Below are 13,235 nucleotides of genomic sequence, written 5' to 3' on the forward strand. Positions count from 1 at the left end.
TGTTCAAAGCTATCGTTTCTCCACATGAGCTCCACCTCTGGCTTTTTGCTGGTCAATTAGAGATAAGAATCTTTAGACGTTTCCTTCTAGGATTGACTTTGAACCATGATCCTCAGATCTCAGCCTCCTCAGCAGTTAGAACATACAGATGTGAACCACCAGCTCCCAGCAGAGGAATTACTCATTGGTTTTATTATGTGACCCTTCAGAAATGCTATTGTCAAACATCATTTGTAGGGGTCCCAATTGTTCTATTCAGATAGAAATTGTGGGTAGTCCAGGAGAAATTCCTCCAGTTATTCTGGGCCTTTCATGTTACTTTGTTTTGTTTTGTAACCCTGAGTGATCCATGGCAGATGACAGATGACACCCTGTATTGACAAGTACTGTTGCTCCCCTCTCCCAAAGGATGGGACTGCAATGGGAAGTCACAGAGCCTTCTCATGTTTTGGGGTTGGGATCGGTAGCAGCAAGTCTCTCATGGCCTCCCACCCTCACCTGCAGGTGCCACAGGACTGGCTCTAGCTGCTGCTGTTGCCATCCATCACTGCTGTTTCTCTTGATTTACTTTGTGTTACCAATTCAGCTCCTCTGCTAACAGTAGTAATAATAATAACAATAAAAGTAATAACAGCACTGGAGTAATACCAGAGAACAATCCTAGAGGACATCTCCCAGCTGCTCACATCTTGTAAATCTGCTTGTAAAGTTGGAAATGGGGTGGCAGACACCTTCTGCTAACCAAAGCACTTACAAAAGTGATGGATTGAGTTTGCATAGGCCACAGGATTTCTGCTGGCCCAGCAGGGAAGTGCTTCTCTCTCTAGCCCCAGGTGACAATGGCTCCCCGATTATTAAGAGTCCACCCAGACCTTCATGACCAAGGGTCTGGTGCAAAGTTGTCTGCCGAGATGGTGCCTTCAGGAACCAGAGTTGTGCTGCACCAGGAAGTGGTGGTTTGCACACAGCTTTCTTCAGGGTACCCAGGCAGTGTTCAGAGCAGCTGTTGCTGCTGTGGCTAGCCCAATTGGCTAGCTGGGTGGCTCACTCTCCTTCATTCAAGGCCAACCAGGTTCCTAGAAAAACTGACCTTTGTCCACCAGGCAGTTAATTCTCCCAGTCCTCAACATCTCAGCACATTTAACAAAAAGAAAAAGTAATCATAGAAATAGACATCTACTGGGAGCAGGGCTACTTCCACCTATAATTCTAGCCACTCGGGAAGCTGAGATCTGAGGATCGCAGTTCAAAGCTAGCCAGGTCAGGAAAGCCAATGAGACTTTTATCTCTACTGAGATGCCGGAAGTGGAGTTGTGGCTCAAGGAGTAAAGCATTAGCCTTGAGCACAGAAGCTCAGAGGCAGAGCTCAGGCCCTGAATTCAAGGCCCAGAACCGGCATACCAAAAGATAAGGGGATGGGAGGGAGAACAGGTGGAAGGTGTAGTGAAAGCTTGTTTTTAACAGTGTGGTGACAGTGTCTAAGCTGTTGTCCCAGAATCCCCGGAAGAGGTGAGCTCCATCATCTCTCCGTTAGGACTTCAGCTCCTAGCTACAGGAGAGGGAAGTCATTCAAAGCTTCTGTGCTAGGATAGATTCCAGTCCTCATGGCTTTTTTTTTTTTCTTTCATTCCTTTCTCAATAGTCACAAGGTGATCAATGATTATCAGATCCAATATATCACTTTCTTTTTTTAAGTATTTTTTATTGTATTTAATAAAAGGGTTACATGATATTTGCCAGATAGAAGGTGCATTAATTCACATTCATTGATACCCTTCCACATGTCTTGGTCCCCATTACCCTCCCTCCCACCCCCCCTCTTGATTTTCCCCCCTTCCCTGTCCAATTTCAAGTAACCAAATACAAATGTATCCAATATATCAGATAACAAAGTGAGATATTGTGACAATATGAGATAACAAAGGAACAGCAAAAGAGATGAGAGATAACATAGCACCTTAAGGACAGCAATCATTCATTATATGGCTTTTGTTTCAATATCCTAGAGGTCCATTCAATTAGCTTCATACTATATGGCCTTATGTATCAAGTTTTTGCTCTATTGCAAATCTTTGCTATTAGAGCCCAAGGTTTCTACTGGTTATGATGAATGAGGGAAACCATTGAGCCTAAGTTCCTTTGAGTCTGGCTTACTTCGCTTAATATGATTTTTTCTAAGTCTTTCTATTTCCTAACAAATGGGGCGACGTCGTTTTTTCTGACAGCAGCATAGAATTCCATTGTGTACAAATACCACATCTTGTGGATCCATTCATCAACTGAGGGACATCTAGGTTGGTTCCATATCTTTGCAATGGTGAATAATGCTGCGATGAACATTGATGTGCTAGTGGATTTAGTATGCCCTAGTTTCTGGATGGTTGGGTAAATGCCAAGTAGTGGAATTGTTGGGTCATAGGGAAGCTCTATGTTTAGCCTTTTGAGGCAGTGCCATACTGCTTTCCATAGTGGTTGAACGAGTTTGCACTCCCACCAGCAGTGTAGCAGTGATCCCTCCTGGCCACATCCCCTCCAGCATCTGTTGTTATTAGTTTTCCTGATCCTGGCCATTCTAGCTGGAGTGAGGTGGAATCTTAGCATTGTTTTGATTTGCATTTCTTTTATGACCAGAGATGTCGAGCATTTCTTCATGTGTCTATAGGCCATTTTTGTTTCTTCTTCAGAGAAGACTCTCTTTAAGTCTTTGGCCCATTTTTTAATGGGATGGTTGTTACTTTGGAGATTAGTTTTGGAGTGATTTAATTTTTTGAGCTGTTGATATATTTTAGCTATGAGGCCTTTGTCTGTTGTATGGTTGGGAAGATCTTCTCCCACTCTGTAGGCTTCCTAACTAATTTACTAGCTATGTCCTTTGCCATACAAAAGCTCTGCAGTTTAATGCAGTCCCACTTATCCAGCCTTTCTCTGATTTGTTGTGTTTCTTGGTCTTTATTAACAAAGTTTCGACCTGTGCCAAGGAGGCCTAGTGTATCTCCTACTCCTTCTTGTAAAGTTTTCAGTGTGTCAGCTTTTACCTCCAGGTCTTTGATCCATTTGGAGTTAATTCTAGTGCAGGGTGACAAAGAAGGATCCAACTTTAGTTTTCTGCAGGTGCTTAACCAGTTCTGCCAGCACAACTTGTTGAAGAGGCTGTCTTTCTTCCATTCTATTTTTTTGGCTCCCCTGTCAAAGATTAGGTGGCCATAGGTCTGTGGTTTAATATCTGGGTCCTCAGTTCTATTCCATTGGTCTTCATGCCTGTTCTTGTGCCAATACCAAGCTGGTTTGATAATTATTGCTCTGTAATAGAGTCTAAAGTTTGGTATTGAAATTCCTCCTGCACTGTTCTTTCTGCTAAGAAGTGTTTTTGCTATACGGGGTCTTTTATCAGTCATAGGGTTTGAACTCTGGGCCTGGATGCTGTCCCTGAGCTCTTTGGTTCAAGGTTAGCACCCTATCCCTTGAGCCACAGCACCACCTCCTGTTTTCTGATGATTAATTGAAGAATCTCATGATCTTTCCTGCCTGGGCTGGCTTTGAACCTCAGATCTCAGCCTCCTGAGTAGCTAAGATTACAGCAGTGAGCCACCAGTGCCCAATCGATGTATCACTTTTGTACTATACTCATCATATATAATCCTATCATCTACTCAAAATTCTATAAAATATTTCACAGTAAAAGAATAGCAAAAATATCTAGAAATTACTATACTAACGTTAAACATTAGTAGGAATTGGTCTGATCAGGTGGACTTAATGGTTTATGGTCTCAATCATGCCGCAGCAATTGAGAATCCTTTCTAGACTAGATTGTCAATACTTTAAGAATTTCTGAGGGCCAGATACAGTGGTGCATGTCTGTAATCCAGGCTAATGAGGAGCTGAAGCAGAGGGCTTGTGAGTTTAAGCTCACCCTGGGCTGCACAGAGATTCTGCACCAATGAAACAGGGAAGAAAAATGAAAGAATGTCTCAGTGTGCATATGATTATCTTGCAGAACTCATAGCTGATGATGAATTAATGGAATTAGTCATATTTCAATGATTTCCAAGCAAAATGGTAAAAATAAAAGAAGTACCTTCCATGTCTATAAAGCAAAAGAAAAAAAGCATTTAGTATAGTGTATGAGACTATCTTAACATGTTAGTTATATTTGTGATAATTAGTTTTCCTTCTTTGTTTCTTACAGGGCATTTGTCTCCAACTGTGGCTAGAATATTTTTATTAATGTGCCTAAATGATTACCTAGGAGTTCCAATCCTTAAGATAGGCAGGATATTAGCTTAGGTGGCGACAAGGCATTTGGAATAGTTGTTTTCCTCCTTGCCCATTGTCAAGGAATGGGTCCTAGCTTGAAGTCAGAACTTGGGTTCACTTTTTTTGCTGTTCTTAAATTTCAGAGGCTTCTCAAAATTTGTTCAGAAAGAGCATTTAAAAGGAAGGCACAGGGTAAGAAACATCTCTAAAACCTCCACAGAAATGTCTGATAATGTCAGGTTCTCATGATTTAACTTCTTTCTTGACCTAGGTGCTAGCTCAGTAGGTATAGAAGGATTTTGTTTTTGGAAATTTGTGAGTAACAAGTTTTTGGAACAAAAATTTGTTTAATTGGGTCTAAAGTATACATAACTACTCCTCTGCTTTTTAATCAGGTACCATTTCATCTTAACTTATATATGTGTCATTTTGAAAAATGCCTTTCTGCAGATTAAAGTTTGTCATATGTGGGCCACCCTTATTCCTGTGCAGCTCTGAGTCATTATTTAGAAGCTGTCGACACTATGACTCACCAAGAGAAACATTCTCTACCTCCGATAATACACTAAAAACATATGTTGCATTCAAAACAAAAACAAATGGGTGAAGTACAGCTAGATCTACCCCAATTTTGACTGATTTGTTTCTGTGATGCAGGATGAAAGTGGGTTATTTTGTTTCTGGTGAAAATGCACTGATCTCTTATGACTGTGCAGATACTAAGATAAAAAAGTCATTCATGTGCTTTCCAAAAGCAGAGAGCCTAGCAAAATAGCAGTCACCTTGGAGGCCACCCTATAACAATAGGAGGAACATAAACATAAACAGACATTCACTATAACCACTAAGGACAGACGGGACATGGCTATGTTAAAAAAAACATATCATAAACAAAGAACTGAATGGTTGCATCCATTAAAAATGAAATAGAAGTCATAAGTAAACATAGCTCAATGAACACACAATTAATAAAAAGAATGATGACTAGACATGAATCTAGAAACATCACAGGAGTCAAAAGAAATGACTTGGGCTGGGAGTTTGGCCTAGTGGTAGAGTGCTTGCCTAGCATGCACGAAGACCCAGGTTCAATTCCTTGGTACCATATACATAGCAAAAAGCCGGAAGTGGTGCTGAGGCTCAAGTGGTAGAGTGCTAGCCTTGAGAAAGTCCAAGGAGAGTGCTCAGGCCCTGAGACCAAGCCTAGGACTGGCAAAAAAAAAAGAAATGACTTTCCTTCCCTCTTTCCCTCTCTTCCATCTTCCCTCTCTTCCTATTTCCATTTTACTTTTGTCTTACTTCCTCCCTGTCTCCATTTCTCTGTCTGTTTCCATATCAACTATTGCTCTTGTTTTTTCTTTTTATTAATATTTATACACTGAGATCTTCACTGCAGCATATTTTGTTTCTAGAATATTATTGTTAGTATTCACAAGAAAACTTTCTTAGCTATATGAAGAGCAGGTGTTTTATAGCTTCATAATCACCTCTTGATGAAATGGGTTTTTCTTAAGGAAGGAAAGATTTACCTTGTATTTCTTTCTAGACAGTCTCAGGAATGGATAGACAGATTCTTGGTTCATTATTGATTTGGGGCCCTCCACATGCCTAGGAAAATTTTGTATTAAAATTCACTTATGAATTCCGTGTCATGGTCCTAAAACATCTCACTGTTTGAGTCTGAGAGAAGACTACATTGTGAGCTAGGGAGTTAAACTTTGATGTCACATGTCTAGGGACTCATCAGGGAGCTCAGTCCTCCTTTGGATCTTTTCTTAAGGTTCATTGGCTTTTCCTCCCTAGAGTCCTTTTGGCCAAAGAAACTTTAGTGGATGCAACTACATGAGAATTTGTATAAACTTCATCCTGGTCACTCAAACACCACAATAAATTCCAAATGCATTTGAGGTATATGTCCTATGGCACTGCAAAAGTCAAAAAGAAAGAAAAAAATCCCACAATTAAAAAAGGATGTTCCGACTGTATGACCCTATTACACATAAATGTTACTGTGTTCTCTGTGTCTGTGTGTAGACACATATCTCCCCGTGTATGTATATGTTATATATATATAATATGGCAATAATCTAGGTCTATAACTTGCCTGTGTGAGCATGCTAGTATGGAATTTCCAGGTTCTCTGTGATTGACAGTAGAGCTGGTCCATGAGTGCTTTTAGCTCATGGTTTATCTGACAATGCTGAGGAGCCTCACAAGCCTAGAGATTTATCTGGACTGGCATCCAGGAAGACAGCACAAGCTTCCCAAGTCATGACAACATTGTGAGTTTGTTTGGCTTTCCCTGAGGCTCAGTCTGCACATCTTGAAATACCCCTGGCTGCATTTGAAAGGTGATACTTAGAGAGTCAGGGTCTCCCTGAAAACTCAGCAAGTGGACTTAATCCTTAGGCACAACAGGCCACATAAAAAGCCCGTGAGTTTGTCTGATAACCTCTTTTCATCAGATAAAAACTTCTGCATAAATTTGATAAAAACCTTACAGTCTATGAACATGATGTGGCATCTTCTGATAAGCAAAGGAACTGAACTGTCTCCCTCTGTGTGGTTAAAGGCATTAATCTAAGCTAGGATCTGTGGAAGTACTTGCTCATCCCAAACACTTGTCCACCACGATTCCAATGAACACTACTACTCTATATAATGAGAGGCCTTTAGGCCTTTATGCCTTTCTTTTCTACTGATGAATAAGGTTAATTGCCAAATGCTGTACTGGATCTATGTCATCATATCATATATAAACAGCCTCAGAGAGAATCCAGTGGTAGTTTTGGGAATGGGTGTGCAGATTGTTGCATCACTTATACAGAAGTAAGGGAGGGCTTTCTAAAGTGAGCGCCTAGATAAGAAACAGTCCTTCAAGAAGAAGGAAAGCCAGAACTTGAATCCAGATGAGGTTGCTTGATTGCCTCTGCTTGTATAAGTTGTGTTGACCTATGCTAGATTACTGTGAATGTCTTTAGTGAAAGTAAAGCACTGCTGTGTGGTTCCAGAAAAACAAAAACAAACAAACAAAAACACGTTCAGAACCACAGGAAATTGAGTAAGCACTACACACACACCACAGCAGTGTGGGGGAATAGAGAAAGAGGACATGAAGATGAGAGGCTGCTGGTCTTAGAGATATAAACATAACTACATAGACATAAAAATATATAATGGGATATATACTCTATAGACATGTTATATAGATTGATATATATCTGTGACATACAAACCTTCAGCTTAATTTTAATTATGTTCCAAAATCTATGTGCCAGTGATTGTATATAGATTGCATACTTGTTTGTTAAACATGACATTTGAAATATGATGTAAAAATCAATGTTAATAAAATCTTTAAAAAAAGATGAGAGGCTTCATAGTAGAAATCAACCCTGAATTGCATATTAGTATACAAGGAAGTTTCAGCATGCCAAAAGTTGATCAAGAGAATAACTTGGAGTGATGGATTCTGAGAGCAGAGATTTGATTGTTTACCTTGCAGATTATACCTAACCCAAGGGTGCATGATTGCAGAGTTTAAACTTTTTTATGATATTAGATATGGAACAACTGGAATTTGTTTGGTTGGTTTTAAGCAGGGAGATTGTGAGAGAACGTCCAGGAAGTTTCTGAAACATGGCTGATGTGAATATAATAGCCATCACAATGAGTAAGCAAACTGTGAGTAGGTCTAACTTAATAGCGGAAGGACTCAGAAATGCACCAGATTTGTTCTGGAAGTGGTGCATATATGTCTGCTGTCTGTGAGGAAAGCAGAGGAGGATCTAAGACACTGGAAAGGAGCTGCATCTGGATTTTCAGTGTTAGAAAGTGAGGAGAGCCCAGTGTACAGACAGCTTATTTATTGTTTGAGATGTGTATTTCTGATAGACGATGTGCTCTCTTAAAGCAAGTCCTTGGAAAATAATATGTGTACTGTCAATATTTGCAACACAACAATGGTCTTAAAATGTTTGCCATATTTAAATCCATTAAACATAAACTAAAACATGTTACATTGAAAACCTGATGGGTGTAGTCATGGAAGGAAGAAAATAGGAAGGTAGGAAGGAATGGAAGGAAGGAAGGAAGGAAGGAAGGAAGGAAGGGAGAAGGGAAGAGAAAGAAAAGAACATAAGGGGAGGAAGGCAGAGAGGGAGTGAGGGAGGGAAAGAAACAGGAATGGTGGAGGGGAAATAGGAGGGAGGGAAAGAAGGAGTGACTGAAGGGAGGGAGGGAGGGAAGAAGGAACAAATTTGAAGAAGCTTAGATAAGACACTTTAGGATGTAGGAATCTATGTACCACAGATGAAGATAAAATATCAAACTGATTTGGTTTACTTGCTTTCTGCCCTAATGGAACATGATTGTTCCAATAATCATAACATAGAAACGAACCCTGAAGTGGGTAAAATGACAAGGGTATGCATTTGCATTCCCCAGAGCCTACTCTATGAAGAAATACCTTTGAAATAGTCAGAAGGGAAGGGAGGGACACCAGATGATTGGGAGGGGCTTGGGGGGGGGAGGGAAATGGGGAAAAACATGAGAAGGGGATCAATGTGTGAGAAGTAATGCACCTACTATCTGGCGAATGTAACTTTAACCCCTCTATACATTACAATGAAGAATAAAAATGAAAAAAAGTCAGTTGTTACAATGTTTATTTATGAGTAAATTATTAGCAAGCACCAGAAGCATTTTACATGTTCCCAGAATACATTACACAGCAATGATGGAGACCCACAGTCCTTTCCTCATTGTCGAAGTTGCTCAGCAAATGCCTTGTCTTCCTGCCTTGTCCACAGAACCTAAAGTCAGCTGCAAGCTGGGTCGATCTGCTTCTACATCTGGTGTGCCTCCTCCATCGGGTCCTCCCTTCCGGCAAGCCAGCGACCTGCAACAGAGCCAGGTACCACCATCGTTAGCCAATCGTGATTGACTCCCTGTGATGCTACGTGCCAATCGCTTCTCACCTCTGTCTGTCATGTGTTGCTGTAGACAACTCTTGCATTTGCTTTTGTTTTTTTTTCTCTGTGTTTATGGGTGGGGGATGAGTCCAGTCTGTGTGTTTCCATCCCCAAAGGAATGTCTTTCCTTCTTCTGACTGGCAAAACTTTCTTTGCTGTTTGTTACCAAATTGTTTTGTCTGGTTTCCATCATTGTGTAATATGAACATAGCAATGTATTCTCCGTATCGGCATAGTGGCTATTTTTTCTTAAAAAAAGCCCTCCTTTCTCTCTTCCATATTTTGTGTACTTTTATACTGTCTCTAAAAATTTATCAACATTTGATAAATTTATCTACTGTGTTTTATGTAAATTTATTTTTAAATGTGTTGTCCATATTACTTACAAAGATGTTGTCAATGAATTTGTACATATCTTTTAGCTCTTCTCCTATGGTACTGTAACATTTCTGGCAGTTTATTTTTATTTAGCTTGGAGCATGTTTGTAAGATACTGTGAATATTGATATCCTTATAAATATTCAAATATCAACTCATTTGGATTGAATAAGGCAGCTAGCATTTCTTACTTTTCCTCCTTAGGCCATAGAGACAACTTGACTGACTAGATAATCTAGATATTTACCAAAAGTTGTAGGTTAATAAGGCAATTTTTTAATAAATGACTTTTCTCTATATACCAACAAAATCAGAAATGTTCTCGGAAAGAGAATGTGAGTGTTCGTGCATGGTGAATGGGATCTCTATTAACACTTGGAGAAAGGTGACAAGAAATAAAAGCAAAAGCTAAAATATAATTTAGTTCTTTACAGTATAGTATGTTATGCTATGTTCATCTGAGTACATGATTGTGAATGTGGAATTTAGTATGGAGAAAATCACTACATGTAAGTGTCCTATCTGTAACTCGCCCAATGGCTTGTCAATACATTGGCTTCATTTTTGAGGTTTAAATGTTGTTGCTGTTTAGTATTATGGGTGTTTAATAGGATAATGTCATTTTAGAGTGATTTCTCTCTGCCTCCTGGCTTTAATCTTTGCATTCAAGAAACTCCTCTGAAACAGCAAATTATAAAACTAATGATGATTGTCTCCCTGGGAACTGCCTATTACTGATTAGCAAATTACATATTCATCAATTATTTTAAATGTCAGGCTATTTTTAAAACATAACTAAGCAGAATAATGGCACTTTTTTAAATAATGAGGGACGTTGTTCTTGGTAGTTTTACCTGGCTTAAATATGCACTGTTTGATTTATGAATAAATGAGGCATGTACACACACAGTAGTTTCTCTCAAGGGCACCTCTCGTGTCCTTTAGGATTTCTTATGTCTTCATTTAAACAGGAATGGCCTTTCTATCTAACAAGGGCCATCTTAAACACTTAGGAGATAAAGTCATATAAAGAGTAAGACACTGATAAATCAAGCACTGAAATAACCCACCATCCTAGCAATTCCAGAACATTGTATTAGTAAGTATAGAGGTTGAAAATACTGGGAGAACTGAGTGCCAGTGGCTCACACCTGGCTTAGAACTGTACCTGAGAGTTGGCAGCTTAAAGTTCAAAGCTATCCTGGGGTGAAATGTCCTGGAGAACCCATTTACAAGATAACCAGATAAGGCTGGACTAGAGGGGTGATTCAAATGTCAGCACACCGCCAGACAAATTCAAGACCTGAATTTGGACCCTGTTAGTGACAAAATCAAGTGCTTCAGGAAGGAGAAAGTTTTTTGTTTGTTTGTTTGTTGTCAGAGGATTATATTCATACCATCGCTTGCACATTACATTCCTCTCAGTATCTCAGAAATGGTTTGGTTATGGTACCCTCCTTTGAGGTTTTTCCTAATTAACTTTATGTCTAGTTCTTCTAAGATCTTTCAACTCTCTGTGAAAGCTGAGCTCTAGTGTGAACTTCCAGATTTAAGACTTCCTCCTTCCTACCTACTCTTTGCTAACTTGGAGGGTTGTACTTCTTCAAAAGATGGCAATGTGCAAAAACAAATGAAAAATCTCTCACACCATTTGTATGTGTTTCCTTACCTATGGATAAAAATTCTACCTCACAGCAGATCATAGTTGGGCATGTGCCAGAGAACGTTAATTACATTGTGGCTTTCTAGACTTCGTCTTGGTGGTTTTTGAGGAGTTGTAGAGCACGCTTTATTCCTGTGCCCTGCAGATGAAGGGGTGAGCATGGCTTGGATGCTCTCTGTAAGAGAACAGAGCTTTGTGAAGGCTCCTGATATCCATGCCTCTTGAGCAAGCTGACTCTTTCATTTACAACCAGCACGGTGCCATGTTGAGCCTGGAAATGTAAGCTAATGAGGACATTCGCTCCTGAATAAGGGAGTGGACACTCAGATGCCAGCTAGGACAGGGAATGTTCAGCCTTATCGAACATTAGTATCAAACAACTATCCTGCTCAGTTCTGAAGCCATTTCCCCATTGTTTAGACTCCTGAGTTATGAAAACCCATACTTCTCACTAGAAGACAGAGAGATATTAGAACAACATTGTAATCTGTTTCAAACAAACAGAAACAGTCACTAACCTCTAGAACAATTTCTGGAGTACTTGTCTGTTGAGGAACCTTATTTAAGAAGACTTTGACCTTTCCAGCCACATTGAAAGGACATTCCACTGCTAACAGGAGGGCCCATGTGTTTCTGTAGTCTTGCCCATATCCTACATTTCTATTTTTTCAGCTCCTATTCATTTACTGCATGGTACCATAGCTCAGCTTTCTGAGAAGTGATACTTGTGGAGGCAGCCAGAAGAGTTAGACAATGCTTCAGTAGAGAGGAGGCTACTCTGCTGGCTGCTCCTATCCTGAGAGCCAAGAATCAGTAGTCACTGACCACCCTCAACTATTCTGAGGCCAATTGACAGCCCACCTGCACCACTTGTGTCAGAGAAAAAGAAGGCAAAGATAATGTTTGACTGAGTTGGTACAGTTTTACTTTCTTTTGGCTTCAGGTAACTGTCACAGGGCTAAGATATGTATACATCGACCCTTTTCTCTGACTGGAACTTCACAGTGGGAAACTATGGAGAAAGGCCCAAGTCTTTAAGCACATAGGCTTTATTCCACAGTTCCTATTATTCCATGACACATCAAGAGAAAGGTTAGGTTTAACCCTTTCTTAATTTACATGAGTAAAATAAATGACATGTAAGGAACACCTTTTTTATCTGTAAATTTATAGTGAGCAATCACATGCCTCAACACTTATCATAATGTAAATCATTGGAAATCAGATTAATGTGCCTACCTTAGAGAGTTAATTTCCTAGATATAGAACTGAGTCTCCAATGAAGGCATATGCCACTTCCCCTTTGTTCCGTCTGGGCTTGAAAAGGAGAAGAGAGTACTTGCAAGACAGAGCTGTGAGTGCTTTGGGGACAACAGGAGGGGGTTCCTGTGTGTCCTATCTCTGGCTGAGCCTTGGATTCCTCTTCAGTGGATAGGACCAGCTAGACTCTTGCTAGGACTGGTGGCAAAGTAGCAACTGTTGCCCAAGCCAAGCTTCTTCCTCGAATATTGGAGCAGCTAGGAAGTAGGGGTATGGCTCAAGTGGTAGACACCAGGCTTGACCAAAGTAACCAAGCAAGAACACGTAGCCCTGTGTTCAGGCCCCAGTAGAGGCACCAAAAACTAAAACTGGAGTGTAGCACCCAGGACATGTCTGTAGATAGAGAATATCTCCTTGGAAGCGTGTTCCTAGGAAATGTTTATTTGAGTTAGTTTTTCTTGGAAAGCAGGAGAAAAAAGAAACAAACAACATACCCCACTGCACATGTACACACACACACACATACACACAGAGTCTCACACTCACACTTTCACTCACTCATGAATACACACACCTCAGAAATTGCTCAGTTGTTTCATAGAAACCTTCCTTTATTATTCTTCCATTCCTCTTGGAGGATCTCTGATCACATTTGATTAGACATTGGGTCAGTGAAGATTATGCATCATTTCCTCTCAACAGAT

At 40.1% G+C, this 13,235-nt stretch overlaps 1 protein-coding gene across 2 annotated transcripts in view; it reads left to right on the forward strand.

The window, feature by feature from the left end:
• Nyap2 (neuronal tyrosine-phosphorylated phosphoinositide-3-kinase adaptor 2) overlaps window positions 1-13,235 on the forward strand; it is a 249,634-nt gene that overhangs the window by 203,501 nt on the left and 32,898 nt on the right. For both annotated transcript variants that reach the window (XM_090354917.1, XM_090354918.1), the window contains exon 6: window positions 9,069-9,172. In XM_090354917.1, coding sequence (XP_090211043.1) covers window positions 9,069-9,172 — 104 coding nt within the window. The remainder of the gene's footprint in view (window positions 1-9,068; window positions 9,173-13,235) is intronic.

The sequence above is a fragment of the Megascapheus bottae genome, chromosome 21, assembly GCF_031878675.1.
Source record: "Megascapheus bottae isolate mThoBot1 chromosome 21, mThoBot2.hap1, whole genome shotgun sequence".
Classification (NCBI taxonomy): domain Eukaryota; kingdom Metazoa; phylum Chordata; class Mammalia; order Rodentia; family Geomyidae; genus Megascapheus; species Megascapheus bottae.